The 23,482-nt window shown below is 46.0% G+C and overlaps 1 protein-coding gene across 1 annotated transcript in view; it reads left to right on the top strand.

Moving 5' to 3' along the window:
- The first annotated feature begins 510 nt into the window (after positions 1-510).
- ACER3 (alkaline ceramidase 3) overlaps positions 511-23,482 on the top strand; it is a 58,280-nt gene continuing 35,308 nt past the window's right edge. Inside the window, exon 1 of the mRNA XM_056561164.1 lies at positions 511-881. Coding sequence (XP_056417139.1) covers positions 779-881 — 103 coding nt within the window. The 5' untranslated portion in view covers positions 511-778. The remainder of the gene's footprint in view (positions 882-23,482) is intronic.

Here is a 23,482-nt window from a genome sequence, read left to right as displayed (position 1 = left end):
CACTGCTGCAGATGCCGTGATCTGTATTATTCATGGCATCTGAGGGGTTAATGGCGGACAGCCGTGCGATTGCGGATGCCGGCCATTACTGGCGGGTCCCCTGTGTATGACCGTTCCGATGCTCACGGTCATACACAGGACGTAAATGTACGTCCTGGTGCACAAAGTACCGCCAAACCAGGACGTACATTTACGTCCGTGGTCATTAAGGGGTTAAAAAAGTATACGGTTTAATTCAGTGGTAGACTACGGTTTTGGGTATGGAAAAAAAACTGACAAAACCGTACAGGATGCAAAATGGACACAACCTGATGCATCGTTTGGCATACGGTTTTCAATGGGAAGTCAATGCATACGGTTTTCAATAGGGTTCCGTACGGTTTTCACATTGAAAACGTATACGGGACTGTATTGCAAAAACGAGGTGTGAATACAGCCTTAAAGGGAGACTCCAGCTCATGTACCGGTGACTACGCGCATCACACACAAACCTCCCGCTCTGACGCGTTCCCTCAGGCTCCGCCCACCCACGCGCCTTTCAACGGCTCTCAGCACCGCCCACAACGGTGTCACCTGATGCGGGTAAAAACGTACCCCGCCTCCTGTGCCTCGCGAGCCACGCCCCTTTAATTCACAGTAACCGTGGGACAGCCCCGCCCAATAGCGCTTTTTCCCCGCCCTCTCCGGTTGTCATTCCCGCTGGTCCCCGCCCACTGGGCGGAGCGTGGAGTCCGTCTTCCCTCTTTCCTCCCGGTCGCCTGTGACGGGCAGCAGAGCTATGGCTCCGGCGGTGGACAGGCCCGGATACTGGGGGCCCCCGACCTCCACCCTGGACTGGTGCGAGGAGAACTACGCCGTGTCCGGGTACATCGCCGAGTTCTGTGAGTACCGGGGCCCGGGGGGTATAGACTGTATATAGAGGTATGGGGTATACTGTATATAGAGGTATGGGGTATAGACTGTATATAGAGGTATGGGGTATACTGTATATAGAGGTATGGGGTATAGACTGTATATAGAGGTATGGGGTATAGACTGTATATAGAGGTATGGGGTATAGACTGTATATAGAGGTATGGGGTATACTGTATATAGAGGTATGGGGTATAGACTGTATATAGAGGTACGGGGTATAGACTGTATATGGAGGTACGGGGTATAGACTGTATATGGAGGTAGGGGGGTATAGACTGTATATAGAGGTACGGGGTATAGACTGTATATGGAGGTACGGGGTATAGACTGTATATGGAGGTAGGGGGGTATAGACTGTATATGGAGGTAGGGGGGTATAGACTGTATAGAGGTATGGGGTATAGACTGTATATAGAGGTAGGGGGTATAGACTGTATATAGAGGTAGGGGGTATAGACTGTATATAGAGGTATGGGGTATAGACTGTATATGGAGGTACGGGGTATAGACTGTATATAGAGGTATGGGGTATACTGTATATAGAGGTATGGGGTATATAGACTGTATATAGAGGTATGGGGTATAGACTGTATATAGAGGTATGGGGTATAGACTGTATATAGAGGTATGGGGTATAGACTGTATATATAGAGGTAGGGGGTATAGACTGTATATATATAGAGGTACGGGGTATAGACTGTATATAGAGGTACGGGGTATAGACTGTATATAGAGGTACGGGGTGTAGACTGTATATAGAGGTATGGGGGTATAGACTGTATATAGAGGTACGGGGTATAGACTGTATATAGAGGTACGGGGTATAGACTGTATATAGAGGTATGGGGTATAGACTGTATATAGAGGTAGGGGGGTATAGACTGTATATAGAGGTAGGGGGGTATAGACTGTATATAGAGGTATGGGGTATAGACTGTATATAGAGGTATGGGGTATAGATTGTATATGGAGGTGTGGGGTATAGACTGTATATAGAGGTATGGGGTATAGACTGTATATAGAGGTATGGGGTATAGACTGTATATAGAGGTATGGGGTATAGACTGTATATAGAGGTAGGGGGATATAGACTGTATATAGAGGTAGGGGGGTATAGACTGTATATAGAGGTAGGGGGGTATAGACTGTATATAGAGGTATGGGGTATAGACTGTATATAGAGGTATGGGGTATACTGTATATAGAGGTATGGGGTATAGACTGTATATATAGAGGTAGGGGGTATAGACTGTATATATAGAGGTATGGGGTATAGACTGTATATAGAGGTATGGGGTATAGACTGTATATAGAGGTATGGGGTATAGACTGTATATAGAGGTATGGGGTATAGACTGTATATAGAGGTATGGGGTATACACTGTATATAGAGGTATGGGGTATAGACTGTATATAGAGGTATGGGGTATAGACTGTATATAGAGGTATGGGGTATAGACTGTATATAGAGGTATGGGGTATAGACTGTATATAGAGGTATGGGGTATAGACTGTATATAGAGGTATGGGGTATAGACTGTATATAGAGGTATGGGGTATAGACTGTATATAGAGGTATGGGGTATACACTGTATATAGAGGTAACGGGGTATAGACTGTATATAGAGGTATGGGGTATAGACTGTATATAGAGGTACGGGGGTATAGTCTGTATATAGAGGTATGGGGTATAGACTGTATATAGAGGTATGGGGTATAGACTGTATATAGAGGTATGGGGTATAGACTGTATATAGAGGTATGGGGTATAGGCTGTATATATAGAGGTACGGGGTATAGGCTGTATGTAGAGGTATGGGGTATAGGCTGTATATATAGAGGTACGGGGTATAGGCTGTATATATAGAGGTACGGGGTATAGGCTGTATGTAGAGGTACGGGGTATAGGCTGTATATATAGAGGTACGGGGTATAGACTGTATGTAGAGGAGTGGGGGTATAGACTGTGTATATATAGAGGTATGGGGTATAGACTGTATATAGAGGTATGGGGTATAGACTGTATATATAGAGGTATGGGGTATAGACTGTATATAGAGGTATGGGGTATAGACTGTATATAGAGGTATGGGTATAGACTGTATATAGAGGTAATGGGGTATAGACTGTATATAGAGGTATGGGGTATAGACTGTATATAGAGGTATGGGGTATAGACTGTATATAGAGGTATGGGTATAGACTGTATATAGAGGTATGGGGTATAGACTGTATATAGAGGTATGGGGTATAGACTGTATATAGAGGTATGGGGTATAGACTGTATATAGAGGTATGGGGTATAGACTGTATATAGAGGTATGGGGTATAGACTGTATATAGAGGTATGGGGTATAGACTGTATATAGAGGTATGGGGTATAGACTGTATATAGAGGTATGGGGTATAGACTGTATATGGAGGTATGGGGTATAGACTGTATATGGAGGTAGGGGGGTATAGACTGTATATAGAGGTAGGGGGGGTATAGACTGTATATAGAGGTATGGGGTATAGACTGTATATGGAGGTAGGGGGTATAGAGTGTATATAGAGGTATGGGAAATACTGTCTTAGATTGTGCACACTATATATAGTAGTGTATACTGTGCACGGCTATAGTATATATGGTACATACTGCTTACCCTGTAGCGTGTGTATACTGTCCGCGACCCTGTAGCATGTGTATACTGTCCGCGACCCTGTAGCGTGTGTATACTGTCCGCGACCCTGTAGCGTGTGTATACTGTCCGCGGACCCTGTAGCGTGTGTGTACTGTCCGCGACCCTGTAGCGTGTGTATACTGTCCGCGACCCTGTAGCGTGTGTGTACTGTCCGCGACCCTGTAGCGTGTGTGTGTACTGTCCGCGACCCTGTAGCGTGTATACTGTCCGCGACCCTGTAGCGTGTGTATACTGTCCGCGACCCTGTAGCGTGTGTGTACTGTCCGCGACCCTGTAGCGTGTATACTGTCCGCGACCCTGTAGCGTGTGTGTGTACTGTCCCGCGACCCTGTAGCGTGTGTGTACTGTCCGCGACCCCTGTAGCGTGTGTGTACTGTCCGCGACCCTGTAGCGTGTGTATACTGTCCGCGGACCCTGTAGCGTGTGTATACTGTCCGCGACCCTGTAGCGTGTGTATACTGTCCGCGACCCTGTAGCGTGTGTATACTGTCCGCGACCCTGTAGCGTGTGTGTACTGTCCGCGACCCTGTAGCGTGTGTGTACTGTCCGCGACCCTGTAGCGTGTGTATACTGTCCGCGACCCTGTAGCGTGTGTATACTGTCCGCGACCCTGTAGCGTGTGTATACTGTCCGCGACCCTGTAGCGTGTGTGTGTACTGTCCGCGACCCTGTAGCGTGTGTATACTGTCCGCGACTTTGTAGCGTGTGTATACTGTCCACGACCCTGTAGCGTGTGTGTGTACTGTCCGCGACCCTGTAGCGTGTGTATACTGTCCGCGACTTTGTAGCGTGTGTATACTGTCCGTGACCCTGTAGCGTGTATACTGTCCGCGACCCTGTAGCGTGTGTGTACTGTCCGCGACCCTGTAGCGTGTGTGTACTGTCCGCGACCCTGTAGCGTGTGTGTACTGTCCGCGGACCCTGTAGCGTGTGTATACTGTCGCGACCCTGTAGCGTGTGTATACTGTCCGCGACCCTGTAGCGTGTGTACTGTCCGCGACCCTGTAGCGTGTATACTGTCCGTGACCCTGTAGTATATACAGCGCAGTGATCTTGTGTCGGTGTATACAGCCTGTATATAGATTGATAGGTTACACTGCATTTGTTGGAGACAGTATATATGCCGTATACCTATATACCTCACCTCCTATATTAGGTGCTGGCTATTTGGGGTCCATTATCTTGTCCTACACACTTTTATAAATCTGTGTTGCAAAACTACATCTCCCAGCATGCCTGACAGCCTCCGGCTGTCAGGGCATGCTGGGAGTTGTAGTGTTGCACCAGCTGAAGGTGGGAGATCACTGCTGGTCATTGGGCTTGTATAACCTGCACTACTAGTCGGACGGGGTCTTCCCCCCCCCCCCCCCCCCCCCCCCCCTCAGTCCTAAATCATTACCAGTCACAACCATTGCAGGCGCCACCGGTGTTCCCAGAGATAACTGGGCCCGTCCCTGCACTACAGGTATTACAGGATACACCGGACCACCCGGGCACCAAGGGTCAACGGGGGCCAAATCCACACCGGATGCAACGTTCGAAGCCTACATTCTGCACCATTTGTAAGATCTCTGCTAGCAGTCAGTGAATGGAAAGATTGTATTAGGCTGAAGATCAGTCCTAAGACTTTATCCTTGGGATTGTGGGGGTCCTCTAGGTCGGACCACCACCGTAATGTTGATCATGGGACGACACGTAGCCACATTCACCACCAATCCTACGTGCACTGGTCGTATTGCGCTTTGTGCTTTTTTTTTATTTTATTTTTTTATTATTATTATTATTATATATTTTTTATATTGCTAAAATTGTTGTTATTGTTTTATTTATTATGTTTTATTATATTATAATTTTTATAATTTTTTTATTGTTAATAACATAACAATACTAATATAATAATATAATATAATAATAAAACATAATGAATAAAACAACAATAATAATAAAATAATAAAACATAATAAATAAAATAATAATAAAAATTATAAATAACAAATAAAATATACTAATATTGTAATATTGCTATATTTTATTTATTAATTAATTTTATTAATGTTGTTAATTGTTGTTATTAAAATATATAAAAAATGTTAATTTCATATATATATTTTTTTTTAAAGAGTTTATATCTTTACATCCAGTTTATGGCGGTTCTGCTCCTTCTTACTCCACATACCTGTCATATCTCGAATACTTACCCAGGATACTCCCATGGCCCAGCGGCGCTACAGATTGGGCACACTCGCTCCGTCATGAACGTAGCACCCAGTCCCTGGAGGGGTGCGGGGGCTACACTTTGGCTTAGTTAATCACTTAAAGGGGGAACTCTGTCTTAATGAGCCTCTCCACCCATAGCTTTGAATCTAGGAGCCAGATTGTTTGTTTTTCTTTTTTTTTTTTACAACCCACGCAATTTTTTTTCCCGTTTTTTTTTGTGCCGTGAGCTGTAATCACTTTTGTGTAGTTTCACTTTTCTGTGATTTTATAAAAAAAAAAAAAAAAAAATTACAATAAAATAAATAAATAAATATATATATATATATATATATATATATATATATATATAATATATATTATAGTGTTTTACACCATTGACTGGGCTGGATCAGGTACGAGGGGGACAAAAGGTGCAGCAAGAGAAGGGAAGGGTGACAGGAGGTGCAGCAGGAGGGAGAGTGGCAGCAGTGACAGGAGGTGCAGCAGGAGGGAGGGTGACAGCAGTGACAGGAGGTGCAGCAGGAGGGAGGGTGACAGCAGTGACAGGAGGTGCAGCAGGAGCGAGGGTGACAGCAGTGACAGGAGGTGCAGCAGGAGAGAGAGTGACAGCAGTGACAGGAGGTGCAGCAGGAGGGAGAGTGACAGCAGTGACAGGAGGTGCAGCAGGAGGGAGAGTGACAGGAGGTGCAGCAGGAGGGAGGGTGACAGCAGTGATAGGAGATGCACTATACACTGCGGGATGTATATAATCTCTATATACACTGCGGGATGTACAGAATCTCTGTATACGCTGCCGGACGTATAGAATCTCTGTATACACTGCCGGATGTATAGAATCTCTGTATACACTGTGGGATGTATAGAATCTCTGTATACACTGCTGGATGTATAGAATCTCTGTATACACTGCGGGATGTATAGAATCTCTGTATACACTGCGGGATGTATAGAATCTCTATACGCTGCTAATGCCTGACAAACACCTAGGTGTCAGGATGAGGTTCCCAGTAGCCATGGTGACCTGGCGCTTGGGATATGTGGAGCCCTGAAGTAAAGAGCTCCGTTATTATCAATCTAATATAAACCTGTGAGTGATAACCGAGATCATGTAGCGGCTTCGTTCTATGTTGTCGTCTTTCTCTCGTTTCTTCCTCACATTCTCGTCTTACTGCACTTTTTTTTTTTTTTTTTTTAATATATATATATATATTTTTTTAACTATTTGTTCTTGGGATTGCTTTTTCATTGGGAGAGAGTTATCAAAACCTGTCGAGAGGGAAAGGTCGACTAGTTGCCCATAGCAACCAATCGGATCAGTTTTTTTTTTTTAATTCTTAAAAAGGGCCTCTGAAAAATGAAAGACGCGATCTGATTGGTTGCTATGGGCAACTGCACCTCTCTTCCTCTACACAGGGTTTGATGAATCTCCCCCATTTTCTTAGCTATCTGTGGGCTGAACCAATGCACAGTCATTACCTACAATAATGGATCGATCCATCCACAGCATGATGGGGGGGGGGGGGTCATCCCATTCTGCTTGACTGGTTTCAGCCAAATGTATTATGGTTGTGTAGCCGCCCCCAGTACGTTATTAAGTTACATTTGGGACAAATCTATCATGAGCAGGTTCTCTGGTACTCTAGAGCAGTGGTCTTCAACCTGCGGACCTCCAGATGTTGCAAAACTACAACTCCCAGCATGCCCGGACAGCCGTTGGCTGTCCGGGCATGCTGGGAGTTGTAGTTTTGCAACATCTGGAGGTCCGCAGGTTGAAGACCACTGCTCTAGACTGTCTTTTGAAAACAGCGCCACACCTGGTGGTGTCAGGTATTGCTCCTAAGCCGCAGTGACGTAAATGTGGCTGAACCGCAATACCGCAAACATCCTGTGAACAGTTGAGGCGCTGTTGGTGGATGAAGCTGTCATGTAGCTTGGCCAACTCCTTATAGGCGCTCGGCGCTCTTCTCCCTCCGTGTGCGCAGTAATATCCCCGTCTCCTCGGTGGACGCTTCTGACCGTCTGTCATGCTCCACCTGTTTCCTGGATCCTGGCCTTGTATTCATGTTCCAGGGACACAACATTAACCCCGAAGTCTAAAGGGATGAGCGCGGTCACATGACACGTATAGGAAGGAATGCCGAGCTGTGTATGGAATGGATTGAAGGGACAATGGGGGAGACTTATCAAAACCTGTGCAGAGGAAAAGTGGACCAGTTGCCCATAGCAACCAATCAGATCGCTGCTTTCATTTTGCAGAGGCCTAGTTAAAAATGAAAGAAGCGATCTGATTGGTTGCTATGGGCAACTGGTCCACTTTTCCTCTGCACAGGTTTTGATAAATCTCCCCCTTTTGTGACCTACAGGGGGCGCTTGTAGTGATAGAGGGGAGCGATATCTAATACTACAACCCACATTACTGATCCTGAGTGTTATCCTGTATTATACTCCAGAGCTGCACTCACTATTCTGCTGGTGAGATCACTGGGTACATACATTACTTATCCTGTACTGATCCTGAGTTATATCCTGTATTATACTCCAGAGCTGTACTCACTATTCTGCTGGTGAGGTCACTGGGTACATACATTACATTACTTATCCTGTACTGATCCTGAGTTATATCCTGTATTATACTCCAGAGCTGTACTCACTATTCTGCTGGTGAGGTCACTGGGTACATACATTACATTACTTATCCTGTACTGATCCTGAGTTATATCCTGTATTATACTCCAGAGCTGTACTCACTATTCTGCTGGTGAGATCACTGGGTACATACATTACTTATCCTGTACTGATCCTGAGTTATATCCTGTATTATACTCCAGAGCGGTACTCACTATTCTGCTGGTGAGGTCACTGTGTACATACATTACATTACTTATCCTGTACTGATCCTGAGTTATAGCCTGTATTATACTCCAGAGCTGTACTCACTATTCTGCTGGTGAGGTCACTGTGTACACACATTACATTACTTATCCTGTACTGATCCTGAGTTATATCCTGTATTATACTCCAGAGCTGTACTCACTATTCTGCTGGTGAGATCACTGTGTACACACATTACATTACTTATCCTGTACTGATCCTGAGTTATATCCTGTATTATACTCCAGACCTGTACTCACTATTCTGCTGGTGAGGTCACTGTGTACATACATTACATTACTTATCCTGTACTGATCCTGAGTTATATCCTGTATTATACTCCAGACCTGTACTCACTATTCTGCTGGTGAGGTCACTGTGTACATACATTACATTACTTATCCTGTACTGATCCTGAGTTATATCCTGTATTATACCCCAGAGCTGTACTCACTATTCTGCTGGTGAGATCACTGTGTACATACATTACATTACTTATCCTGTACTGATCCTGAGTTATATCCTGTATTATACTCCAGAGCTGTACTCACTATTCTGCTGGTGAGATCACTGTGTACATACATTACATTACTTATCCTGTACTGATCCTGAGTTATATCCTATATTATACTCCAGAGCTGTACTCACTATTCTGCTGGTGAGATCACTGGGTACATACATTACTTATCCTGTACTGATCCTGAGTTATATCCTGTATTATACTCCAGACCTGTACTCACTATTCTGCTGGTGAGGTCACTGTGTACATACATTACATTACTTATCCTGTACTGATCCTGAGTTATATCCTGTATTATACTCCAGAGCTGCGCTCACTATTCCGCGCTCTGGTGCAGTATACAGGAATGCGCTGACTAATGTGGGAGAACAGGTGGTGTGTTCTATCATTCGTTATCTATATATGATTAATCTCTGGCCGCCCCGGTATAACCCGCCCCTCCCTCCTCATTTGAATACCGCCTGTATAGACCTGTATCATTAACATATAGATAGAGATAAGTTCTGCTCTCAAAACTCTGTTCACCTCCCTCCAGGGAGCCTCCAGCTGTTGCAAAACTACAACTCCCAGCATGCCCGGACAGCCAACGGCTGTCCGGGCATGCTGGGAGTTGTAGTTTTGCAACAGCTAGTAATCATGCAGCTTATTATTTGACTGTCCCTTTAAGAAGCTGGTACTACTGTGTGTCATCTCCCGATCCTGACCCTTGCTCTGCAGATTATCGCGTCTTCCTTATCTCTCTTTGTAGGAATCAGGACTTTGCGGCACCAATTCTGTCTGGAACTTCAAGATTGCCCTTCCCCCCCCCACCTTCCTAAAAACTGGTTGAGAGGTCACTGTGCTCTTCGGGAATTCGATTAAAGTGCGCAGTCACATGACCGCGTCCTTCCACAATCTCCTATTGTAGACAACGCTATTGTCCGCAGTGACAACACGCACATCATTGGGGCACACAACTGCAACCTGCGAGTGTCCGTCTGCGCTCCCGGGCATGCTGGGAGTTGTAGTTCGCCAACTGGTTTAGGTCACCATGCTCTTGTATAAATAAAACGTTCTGGAGATCTCTCATACACTTTAATCATAAGATCTCCGCTTGCTTTCAGTGTACGGGAACATGTATAGGAAGGCCGATACTTTTTCTCGGTATAGATGTCCTGATATCATTTATTTTGGGATGGGGGGGACGTTTAAAGGGGTACTCCACTGGAAAACATAAAAAAAATTTTGGTGCCAGAAAGTTAAACAGGTTTTTTTAATGACTTCTATTTAAAAATCTTAATCCTTCCAGTACTTATCAGCTGCTGAATGCTCCACAGGAAGTTCTTTTCTTATTGAATTTCTTTTCTGTCTGACCACAGTGCTCTCTGCTGACACCTCTGTCCATGTCGGGAACTGTCCAGAGTAGGAGCAAATCCCCATAACAAACCTCTCCTGCTGTGGACAGTTCCTAAAATGAACAGAGGTGTCAGCAGAGAGCACTGTGGTCAGACAGAAAAGAAATCCAAAAAGTAAAGAACTTCCTGTGGAGCAAACAGCAGCTGATAGGTACTGGAAGGATTAAGATTTTTAAATAGAAGTCATTTACAAATCTGTTTCACTTTCTGGCATCAGTTGATTAAAAAAAAAAAAAAAAAAAAACATTTTCCAGTGGAGTACCCCTTAAAGACGGCGTACCAATATTTTACCAATGCTTTTGGACCTTATTGACATCATAAGATATACCCCCAGTAGGTAGGGAATTCCCCACCCGAATTAGGTTGAAGCTTCCAATAGGTAGGGAACCCCCCTATAAGGTAGAATTCCCAGAAGGTAGGTAGGTAGGTAGAAATGCTTCCCTTTTAGGTACCCCGGTAGGTAGATAATCTCCCCCACTCCTTTTTATTTTTATTTATTTATTTATTTATTTTTTTACCCTAATCCTTTTTTAGGTAGAAGCCCCCAGAAGATTGTTAAAGGGGTACTCCACTTTAAAACATTTTTTTCTTTTAAATCAACTGGTGCCAGAAAGTTAAACAAATTTGTAAATGACTTCTATTAAAAAATCTTTACCCTTCCAGTACTTATTAGCAGCTGTATGCTACAGAGGAAATTCTTTTTCTTTTTGAATTTCTTTTTTTGTCTTGTCCACAGTGCTCTCTGCTGACACCTGATGTCCGTATCAGGAACTGTCCAGAGCAGCATAGGTTTGCTATGGGGATTTTCTGCTGCTCTGGACAGTTCCTGATATGGGCATCAGGTGTCAGCAGAGAGCACTGTGGACAAGACAAAAAAGAAATAAAAAAAGAAAAGCATTTCCTCTGTAGCATACAGCTGCTAATAAGTACTGGAAGGATAAAGATTTTTTTTAACAGAAGTAATTTACAAATCTGTTTAACTTTCTGGCACCAGTTGATATAAAAAAAAAAAAAAAAAAATTTCTTCCAGAGTATCCCTTTAAGTTGAAGTCCCCGGTAGGTAGGTAGGTAGAGAATCTCCCCCAACCCCCACTCTTTATTTTTTTTTTTTCCCCACAATCCTTTTATAGGTAGAAGCCCCCAGAAGATAAAGTGGGGAATACTCCTCTTTCAGGTAGAAGCCCCCAGCAGGTAGGGAATCTTTCCTTTCATGTTGAAGCCCCCAGTAAGTAGGACATCCCCCCCCCCCCCCCTTTTTTTTTTTTTTTTTTTTCAGGTAGAAACCCCTGATGATAGGCAAATAGGGAATCCCTCTATTAGGTTGAAGCCCCTAGTAGGTAGGGTATAAGTCCCCAGTAGATACATAGGGAAACTTCCCCTTTTTGGTTGAAGCCCCCAGTAGTTAGTTAGTCAGGTAGGTAGGCAACCTCCTATTAAGTAGATGTCCCCATTAGTTTCCCCCAATAAATCCCCTCCAAGAGAAAATGATAAAAATCCCCCTCACCTTCCCTCCGCTCCCGCACTGAAGCCTCCGCATCCTCTGCTCTGTTAGAGGTGCAGGACCTGCTGTGTGATGACGGGATGTCCCGGGGCAGGTCCTGCTGTGTGGTGACGGGATGTCCCGGGGCAGGTCCTGCTGTGTGGTGACGGGATGTCCCGGGGCAGGTCCTGCTGTGTGGTGACGGGATGTCCCGGGGCAGGTCCTGCTGTGTGGTGACGGGATGTCCCGGGGCAGGTCCTGCTGTGTGGTGACGGGATGTCCCGGGGCAGGTCCTGCTGTGTGGTGACGGGATGTCCCGGGGCAGGTCCTGCTGTGTGGTGACGGGATGTCCCGGGGCAGGTCCTGCTGTGTGGTGACGGGATGTCCCGGGGCAGGTCCTGCTGTGTGGTGACGGGATGTCCCGGGGCAGGTCCTGCTGTGTGGTGACGGGATGTCCCGGGGCAGGTCCCCAGTAAAGGGAAACTTCCCCTTTTTGGTTGAAGCCTCCAGTAGTCAGGTAGGTAGGCAACCTCCTATTAAGTAGATGTCCCCATTAGTTTCCCCCAATAAGTCCCCTCCAAAAGAAAATGATAAAAATCCCCCTCACCTTCCCTCCGCTCCCGCACTGAGTTCTCCGCATCCTCAGCTCTGTTAGAGGTGCAGGACCTGCTGTGTGATGACGGGATGTCCCGGGGCAGGTCCTGCTGTGTGATGACTGGATGTCCCAGGGCAGGTCCTGCTTTGTGATGACTGGATGTCCCAGGGCAGGTCCTGCTGTGTGATGACGGGATGTCCCGGGGCAGGTCCTGCTGTGTGATGACATGATGTACGAGGCAGGTCCTGCTGTGTGATGACATGATGTACGAGGCAGGTCCTGCTGTGTGATGACGGGATGTCCCGAGGCAGGTCCTGCTGTGTGATGACTGAATGTCCCGAGGTGCAGGTCCTGCTGTGGGATGACATGATGTCCCGAGGTGCAGGTCCTGCTGTGGGATGACATGATGTCCCGAGGTGCAGGTCCTGCTGTGGGATGACATGATGTCCCGAGGTGCAGGTCCTGCTGTGGGATGACATGATGTCCCGAGGTGCAGGTCCTGCTGTGGGATGACATGATGTCCCGAGGTGCAGGTCCTGCTGTGGGATGACGGGATGTCCCGAGGTGCAGGTCCTGCCGTGTGGTGATATGATGTCCTGCTGCGTGATGACGGGATGTCCCGGGGCAGGTCCTGCCGTGTGATGACATGATGTCCCACCCACTACGGAGCGAACGATGAAGAGGCCTCAGTGCGGGAGAGTAGGGAAGGTGAGTAGGATTTTTTTTTTTTTTTTTTATGGTCTGTAGGTATCCGAATACAAGTACTTGTGCAAATGTCGGGTCGGTATTTTGTCACTATTTTGTTACACTTGTATCCACTGTACAATTCCCTACACGATATAATGTAACAACCCACCAGCTGTGGAAACAATTGTAGCCCTTTAATTTACTGCCAGCAACCAGGGATCTTGTATATGTGAAGGGATCAGTATATAGCAGTGTTTCCCAACCAGGGTGCCTCCAGCTGTGGCCAAACTACAACTCCCAGCATGCCCGGACAGCCAAAGGCGCGTCCAGACTTTATTACAGGCTCCCTGCGCATATATACCGCCATACTACACCTATTATTACTATTACTACAAGGTCTCCGCTCCCACAGTGCGCTCCATTGTACTAATGGAGTTTTATTAGGTTTCATGACAAAATCGAGACATTTTTGTTTTTATTGCTAAAATTTCTAAGAATTCTATGAATAGATGAATGGAAGAGTCGGAGTACAGCTCCGGAGTATAATACAGGATATAACTCAGGATCAGTACAGGATAAGTAATGTAATGTATGTACACAGTGACCTCACCAGCAGAATAGTGAGTACAGCTCTGGAGTATAATACAGGATATAACTCAGGATTAGTACAGGATAAGTAATGTAATGTATGTACACAGTGATCTCACCAGCAGAATAGTGAGTACAGCTCTGGAGTATAATACAGGATATAACTCAGGATCAGTACAGGATAAGTAATGTAATGTATGTACACAGTGACCCCACCAGCAGAATAGTGAGTATAGCTCCGGAGTATAAAACAGGATATAACTCAGGATCAGTACAGGATAAGTAATGTAATGTATGTACACAGTGACCTCACCAGCAGAATAGTGAGTACAGCTCTGGAGTATAATATAGGATATAACTCAGGATCAGTACAGGATAAGTAATGTAATGTATGTACACAGTGACCCCACCAGCAGAATAGTGAGTATAGCTCCGGAGTATAATACAGGATATAACTCAGGATCAGTACAGGATAAGTAATGTATGTACACAGTGACCTCACCAGCAGAATAGTGAGTACAGCTCTGGAGTATAATACAGGATATAACTCAGGATCCGTACAGGATAAGTAATGTAATATATGTACACAGTGACCTCACCAGCAGAATAGTGAGTACAGCTCTGGAGTATAATACAGGATATAACTCAGGATCAGTACAGGATAAGTAATGTAATGTATGTACACAGTGACCCCACCAGCAGACTAGTGAGTACAGCTCTGGAGTTCTTTTCTGTCTGACCATAGTGCTCTCTGCTGACACCTCTGTCCATGTGTGTGTGCAGAGCAAGAGAAAATCCCCATAGCAAAAAAATGCTGCTCTGGACAGTTCCTAAAATGGACCGAGGTGTCAGCAGAGAGCACCGCGGTCAGACAGAAAGGAAATTAAAAAAGAAAATAATTTCCTCTGTAGTATACAACCGCTAATAAGTACTGGAAGTATTAAGATTTTTTAATAGAAGTAATTTACAAATCTGTTTAACTTTCTGACACCAGTTGAATTTAAAAAAAGTTTTCCACCGGAGTACCCCTTAAGCAGCATGGATGTCGGCCATATATCACTGCTGTTGGCGACCCTTGCACAGTGGCTGAGGGTGTACTGATACATCTGGTTCATGTTGTGCCCCTGCCATCTTCCGGTCCCGGGCGCGCTCCTCTTCTAGCACTATGAATGGCATTTTGCCTTTTGAGTTAGATTGTGTTTTTTTTTTTTTTTTGTTTTAGTGCAAATGAACTACAGTGACCAGATTGCGCATGAGGCTTCAGACTTTTTTGTTGTTGTTTGTTTTTAACTATCCAGAGGCTTCCTGTAATTTTCGCAAATTTATGAAGCGACGTGAGCAACGGGATTAATTTTGGGCAGCAAGTGGGGGAAAATTACACACTTGGGCTGCAGATTTCGCGTTGTGCTGAAATCTGCGCTAATGATAAATTCCCCCTCTCCGATGTGTATGTTCATGTACTGTCCAGAATTAGATATTTCTCCAATTGTTTGAAATGTATAAAATAAAAAATGATATATAAAATAGAAAAAAAAACATGTTAGTAAAAAATGTATTTTACAGAATTCACACACACATATAATAATAATTATTGATGATCATCTTCAATAATAATAATGAATAAATATATAACAAAAAATATTACTTATAATATCATCGATAATAGAGATGAGCGAACTTACAGTAAATCGGCTCGTAGCAAACCTCGTGGCTCGGCTGTTGATTACTTTTAGTCTGCGTAAATTAGTTTAGCTTTCCAAGGGCTCTGTTTGCCAGGAGAAGTCTGGGATGACAGTCTTAGGTCTCCTAGGACTATATCCACCTTTTTCAGGCAACTGGAGCCCTTGGAAAGCTGAACTAATTTATGCAGACTAAAGTAATCAACAGCCGAGCTACGAGCCAATTTACTGTAAGTTCGCTCAACTCTAATCGATAATTAAGATCATTATTAAAAACAATATTAACAATTATAAAATTATTATAACAATTCTGAATATATATATATATATTAACAATAATTATAATGAAAAAATAAAATATATATATATATTAAATTTTTTTCATTATAATTATTAATAATAATATATATATATAATCTATGTGTGTGTGTATATATAATATACCGTATATACTCGAGTATAAGCCAACCCGAATATAACCCGAGGCCCCTAATTTCACCCCAAAAACCCAGGAAAAGTTATTGACTCAACTATAAGCCTAGGGTGGGAAATACATCATCCCCTCATGTCATCATCCAGACCCCCTCATTAAAACCCCCATCATCATCCCCCCTTCATCATTACCCTGTCATCATCCCCCCTTCATCATTACCCTGTCATCATCCCCCCTACATCATCACCGCTGTAATCATACCCCTGCCATCATCCCACACCCCCCTTCATCATCACCGCCTGTCATCATCCCCCTGTCATCATCCCACACCCCCCCTTCATCATCACCGCCTGTCATTATCACCCTCTCATCATCCCACACCCCCCTTCATCATCACCGCCTGTCATCATCCCACACCCCCCCCTTCATCATCACCGCCTGTCGTCATCCCCCTGTCATCATCCCACACCCCCCCCTTCATCATCACCGCCTGTCGTCATCCCCCTGTCATCATCCCACACCCCCCTTCATCATCACCACCTGTCATCATCCCCCTGTCATCATCCCACACCCCCCCCTTCATCATCACCGCCTGTCATTATCCCCCTGTCATTATCCCCCTGTCATCATCCCACACCCCCCCTTCATCATCACCGCCTGTCATCATCCCCCTGCCATCATCCCACACCCCCCTTCATCATCACCGCCTGTCATCATCCCCCTGCCATCATCCCACACACCCCCTTCATCATCACCGCCTGTCATTATCCCCCTGTCATCATCCCACACCCCCCTTCATCATCACCGCCTGTCATCATTACCCTGTCATCATCACCGCCTGTCATCATTACCCAGTCTTCATCCCACACCCCTCCCCCCCCCCCTTCATCATCACCGCCTATCATCATCCCACACTCCCCCTTCATAATCACCACCTGTCATCATCCCACACCCCCCCTTCATCACCGCCTGTCATCATCCCCCTGTCATCATCCCACACCCCCCCTTCATCATCACCGCCTGTCATTATCACCCTCTCATCATCCCACACCCCCCTTCATCATCACCGCCTGTCATCATCCCACACCCCCCCCTTCATCATCACCGCCTGTCGTCATCCCCCTGTCATCATCCCACACCCCCCCCTTCATCATCACCGCCTGTCGTCATCCCCCTGTCATCATCCCACACCCCCCTTCATCATCACCACCTGTCATCATCCCCCTGTCATCATCCCACACCCCCCCCTTCATCATCACCGCCTGTCATTATCCCCCTGTCATTATCCCCCTGTCATCATCCCACACCCCCCCTTCATCATCACCGCCTGTCATCATCCCCCTGCCATCATCCCACACCCCCCTTCATCATCACCGCCTGTCATCATCCCCCTGCCATCATCCCACACACCCCCTTCATCATCACCGCCTGTCATTATCCCCCTGTCATCATCCCACACCCCCCTTCATCATCACCGCCTGTCATCATTACCCTGTCATCATCACCGCCTGTCATCATTACCCAGTCTTCATCCCACACCCCTCCCCCCCCCCCCCTTCATCATCACCGCCTATCATCATCCCACACTCCCCCTTCATAATCACCACCTGTCATCATCCCACACCCCCCCTTCATCACCGCCTGTCATCATCCCCCTGTCATCATCCCACACCCCCCCTTCATCATCACCGCCTGTCATCATTATCCAGTCTTCATCCCCCCCCCCCTCCCCCCCCCCCCTTCATCATCACCGCCTATCATCATCCCCCCCCTTCATCATTACCACTCGCCTTATTTCACTTTATGGCATTGAGCAGCCACCAGACGTCTAACTCCTCTTTAGTGACCCAGTAAGGTCCAGCAGGAGCCGTATGGGGTGTGTGACCTTGGTAATGGGGTGTGTGACCTTGGCCATGACTAGTCCCTACAGTCACAATTGATGCCCATATCTGTGCCCAGGTGTTGGGTCACTGTACACCAGGCTGGGGGCTTCCTCCATTGTGCTGTGTGTGTACACAGCAGAGAGGTGCGGTCGTCTCGGCCTCTTTACCTCAGATGTAGTGGAGGCTCTCACGCTGAGTAAACATCTTCTGGAATATTTGATCCTGATCCAGAGCGGTGTGTTTCCTTTTTATTTCTGTAAAGCCGGGTTAATCCTCGGGGTGTGTGCTGGTGTGGATGTATGGTGGGGCTTGGCTGCAGAACGTATATACACCCAATCTCCGGGGCATTTGAAATAGCGTTGATCTACACCAGTGGTCTCCAAACTGTGGCCCTTCAGCTGTTGCAAACCTACAACTCCCAGCATCCCCGGACAGCCAAACACCTGTCTGCCTCCTCCAGAGGATCCACACTGATCATGAAAGGTAAATCAAGGCTTCCCTTTTGCAAAACTTCAACTCCCAGCATGCCCGGACAGCCGTTGGCTGTCCGGGCATGCTGGGAGTTGTAGTTTAGCAACATCTGGAGGGCCACAGTTTGAGACCACTGATCCAGACCAGATGTCCCCTTAGAGATTCCCCTCTAGTAGTACGTTGTCCATCATCTGGCCTTCAGATCATCCTGACCTAGATCACACGAGGTGATGACGCTGTACAAGATTGTTCACACATTCTATGGAGGACCTGACGTGCCCTGAACAGCCCGTTCTACATGTTCCCGAAGATGGTGATAGAATTAGGATCTGAGGACGGTGAAGGTCAAGGACGCGAGGAAAACTGTCATGTTCCTGGAAGTGATCCATGACTAGAAGACCCTTGTGGATGGTTGTACTGCTGACAGAGTTCCAAGAAGGGATGGGCCGAGCTGGATAATGCTTCGATAAGCCATACTGTCCACCATTACACCTCCTCCACCACACTAGACAGGAAGGGCTCATACATTCTGCTTGGGACAAAGAGCCACAGAGATCTGGATCCATCTGACCAGGTCATGTTTCTCTATAGAGATCTGGATCCATCTGACCAGGCCATGTTTCTCCATAGAGATCTGGATCCATCTGACGAGGCCATGTTTCTCTATAGAGATCTGGATCCATCTGACCAGGCCATGTGTTTCTATAGAGATCTAGATCCATCTGACCAGGCCATGTTTCTCTATAGAGATCTGGATCCATCTGACCAGGCCATGTTTCTCTATAGAGATCTGGATCCATCTGACCAGGCCATGTTTCTCTATAGAGATCTGGATCCATCTGACCAGGACATGTGTTTCTATAGAGATCTAGATCCATCTGACCAGGCCATGTTTCTCTATAGAGATCTAGATCCATCTGACCAGGCCATGTTTCTCTAGAGAGATCTGGATCCATCTGACCAGGCCATGTTTCTCTATAGAGATCTGGATCCATCTGACCAGGACATGTGTTTCTATAGAGATCTAGATCCATCTGACCAGGCCATGTTTCTCTATAGAGATCTAGATCCATCTGACCAGGCCATGTTTCTCTATAGAGATCTGGATCCATCTGACCAGGCCATGTTTCTCTATAGAGATCTGGATCCATCTGACCAGGACATGTGTTTCTATAGAGATCTAGATCCATCTGACCAGGCCATGTTTCTCTATAGAGATCTGGATCCATCTGACCAGGCCATGTTTCTCTATAGAGATCTGGATCCATCTGACCAGGCCATGTTTCTCTATAGAGATCTGGATCCATCTGACCAGGCCATGTTTCTCTATAGAGATCTGGATCCATCTGACCAGGCCATGTTTCTCTATAGAGATCAGGATCCATCTGACCAGGACATGTTTCTTCCTAGAGATCTGGATCCATCTGACCAGACCATGTTTCTCTATAGAAATCTGGAACCATCTGACCAGGACATGTTTCTCTATAGAGATCCGGATCCATCTGACCAGGTCATGTTTCTTCCTAGAGATCTGGATCCATCTGACCAGACCATGTTTCTCTATAGAGATCTGGATCCATCTGACCAGGCCATGTTTCTCTATAGAGATCTGGATCCATCTGACCAGGACATGTTTCTCTATAGAGATCTGGATCCATCTGACCAGACCATGTTTCTCTATAGAGATCTGGATCCATCTGACCAGGACATGTTTCTCTATAGAGATCTGGATCCATCTGACCAGGACATGTTTCTCTATAGAGATCTGGATCCATCTGACCAGACCATGTTTCCCAATAGAGATCTGGACCCATCTGACCAGGACATGTTTCTCTATAGAGATCTGGATCCATCTGACCAGGACATGTTTCTCTATAGAGATCTGGATCCATCTGACCAGACCATGTTTCCCAATAGAGATCTGGACCCATCTGACCAGGACATGTTTCTCTATAGAGATCTGGATCCATCTGACCAGGACATGTTTCTCTATAGAGAAACTAGATCCATCTAATCTAGATCCTCCAGGAGCCTGGTCAGATGGATCCAGATCTCTATAGAGAAACATGTCCTGGTCAGATGGATCCAGATCTCTATGGAGAAACATGGCCTGGTCAGATGGATCCAGATCTCTATGGAGAAACATGACCTGGTCAGATGGATCCAGATCTCTATGGAGAAACATGGCCTGGTCAGATGGATCCAGATCTCTATAGAGAAACATGTCCTGGTCAGATGGATCCAGATCTCTCTAGAGAAACATGTCCTGGTCAGATGGATCCAGATCTCTCTAGAGAAACATGTCCTGGTCAGATGGATCCAGATCTCTATAGAGAAACATGGCCTGGTCAGATGGATCCAGATCTCTATAGAGAAACATGTCCTGGTCAGATGGATCCAGATCTCTATAGAGAAACATGGTCTGGTCAGATGGATCCAGATCTCTAGGAAGAAACATGACCTGGTCAGATGGATCCGGATCTCTATAGAGAAACATGGCCTGGTCAGATGGATCTAGATCTCTATAGAAACACATGGCCTGGTCAGATGGATCCAGATCTCTGTGGAGAAACATGACCTGGTCAGATGGATCCAGATCTCTATAGAGAAACATGTCCTGGTCAGATGGATCCAGATCTCTATAGAGAAACATGGCCTCGTCAGATGGATCCAGATCTCTATGGAGAAACATGGCCTGGTCAGATGGATCCAGATCTCTGTGGCTCTTTGTCCCAAGCAGAATGTATGAGCCCTTCCTGTCTAGTGTGGTGGAGGAGGTGTAATGGTGGACAGTATGGCTTATCGAAGCATTATGCCAGCTCGGCCCATCCCTTCTTGGTTTTCAAATTGAAAATGTATACGGGAACTGTATTGCAAAAACGTGGTGTGAACCCGGCCTAAACCGGATGCAATTGTAGCAAATCCTCAGCTGTGATAAGTTCTGAATCTAAAGAAGAACATTCTCTTCCTTTATAGCAGTGTTTCTCGCCCCGAGTCAGTCAGTGCGTTCTGGGAGTTGTAGTGTTGCAACAGACGGGGAACCTGGGGTCGACGAACAGTGACTTGCAGCAAGCAGAGGTCTTGAAAGGGGCTAAACTAAGTAATTTGGAACGCAGCAGAACTCTTACAAAAATGGCCACTGGGTGGTCCCCAGCGCTGGCAGCGGTCATGACACACGAGAATGCAACTAAACCGAAGTCACGTGCCGCCCATTACCTCGCATCACCGACCTCAACACATCTCAGACGCACTGCGTCATGTGACCATAAGGAGAGATATACTGCGGGGGAACAGCTGAAGGACATCTCCATAGGGAAGCTAATCTAGATCCTCCAGGAGCCTGATCAGATGGATCCAGATCTCTATAGAGAAACATGTCCTGGTCAGATGGATCCAGATCTCTATAGAGAAACATGTCCTAGTCAGATGGATCCAGATCTCTATAGAGAAACATGACCTGGTCAGATGGATCCAGATCTCTATAGAGATCTCTGACATGTTTCTCTATAGAGATCTGGATCCATCTGACTAGGCCATGTTTCTCTATAGAGATCTGGATCCATCTGACCAGGACATGTTTCTCTATAGAGATCTGGATCCATCTGACCAGGACATGTTTCTCCACAGAGATCTGGATCCATCTGACCAGGCCATGTTTCTCTATAGAGATCTGGATCCATCTGACCAGGCCATGTTTCTCCATAGAGATCTGGATCCATCTGACCAGGTCATGTTTCTCCATAGAGATCTGGATCCATCTGACCAGGACGTCTTTCCCAATAGAGATCTGGACCCATCTGACCAGGACATGTTTCTCTATAGAGATCTGGACCCATCTGACCAGGACATGTTTCTCTATAGAGATCTGGATCCATCTGACCAGGCCATGTTTCTCTATAGAGATCTGGATCCATCTGACCAGGCCATGTTTCTCTATAGAGATCTGGATCCATCTGACTAGGACATGTTTCTCTATAGAGATCTGGATCCATCTGACCAGGCCATGTTTCTCTATAGAGATCTGGATCCATCTGACCAGGCCATGTTTCTCTATAGAGATCTGGATCCATCTGACTAGGCCATGTTTCTCTATAGAGATCTGGATCCATCTGACTAGGCCATGTTTCTCTATAGAGATCTGGATCCATCTGACCAGGACATGTTTCTCTATAGAGATCTGGATCCCTCTGACCAGGCCATGTTTCCCCACAGAGATCTGGATCCATCTGACCAGGTCAGGTTTCTCTATAGAGATCTGGATCCATCTGACCAGGCCATGTTTCTCTATAGAGATCTGGATCCATCTGACCAGGACATGTTTCTCTAGAGAGATCTGGATCCATCTGACCAGGACATGTTTCTCTATAGAGATCTGGATCCATCTGACCAGGACATGTTTCTCTATAGAGATCTGGATCCATCTGACCAGGACATGTTTCTCTATAGAGATCTGGATCCATCTGACCAGGCCATGTTTCCCCACAGAGATCTGGATCCATCTGACCAGGTCAGGTTTCTCTATAGAGATCTGGATCCATCTGACCAGGCCATGTTTCTCTATAGAGATCTGGATCCATCTGACCAGGACATGTTTCTCTAGAGAGATCTGGATCCATCTGACCAGGACATGTTTCTCTATAGAGATCTGGATCCATCTGACCAGGACATGTTTCTCTATAGAGATCTGGATCCATCTGACCAGGCCATGTTTCTCTATAGAGATCTGGATCCATCTGACCAGGCCATGTTTCTCTATAGAGATCTGGATCCATCTGACTAGGACATGTTTCTCTATAGAGATCTGGATCCATCTGACCAGGCCATGTTTCTCTATAGAGATCTGGATCCATCTGACCAGGCCATGTTTCTCTATAGAGATCTGGATCCATCTGACTAGGCCATGTTTCTCTATAGAGATCTGGATCCATCTGACTAGGCCATGTTTCTCTATAGAGATCTGGATCCATCTGACCAGGACATGTTTCTCTATAGAGATCTGGATCCCTCTGACCAGGCCATGTTTCCCCACAGAGATCTGGATCCATCTGACCAGGTCAGGTTTCTC

This window comes from Hyla sarda, chromosome 2 (genome assembly GCF_029499605.1).
Source record: "Hyla sarda isolate aHylSar1 chromosome 2, aHylSar1.hap1, whole genome shotgun sequence".
NCBI classification, from domain to species: Eukaryota; Metazoa; Chordata; class Amphibia; order Anura; family Hylidae; genus Hyla; species Hyla sarda.
Note: the sequence above shows the minus strand (reverse complement) of the source record. Positions and strands in the feature narration are given on the sequence as shown.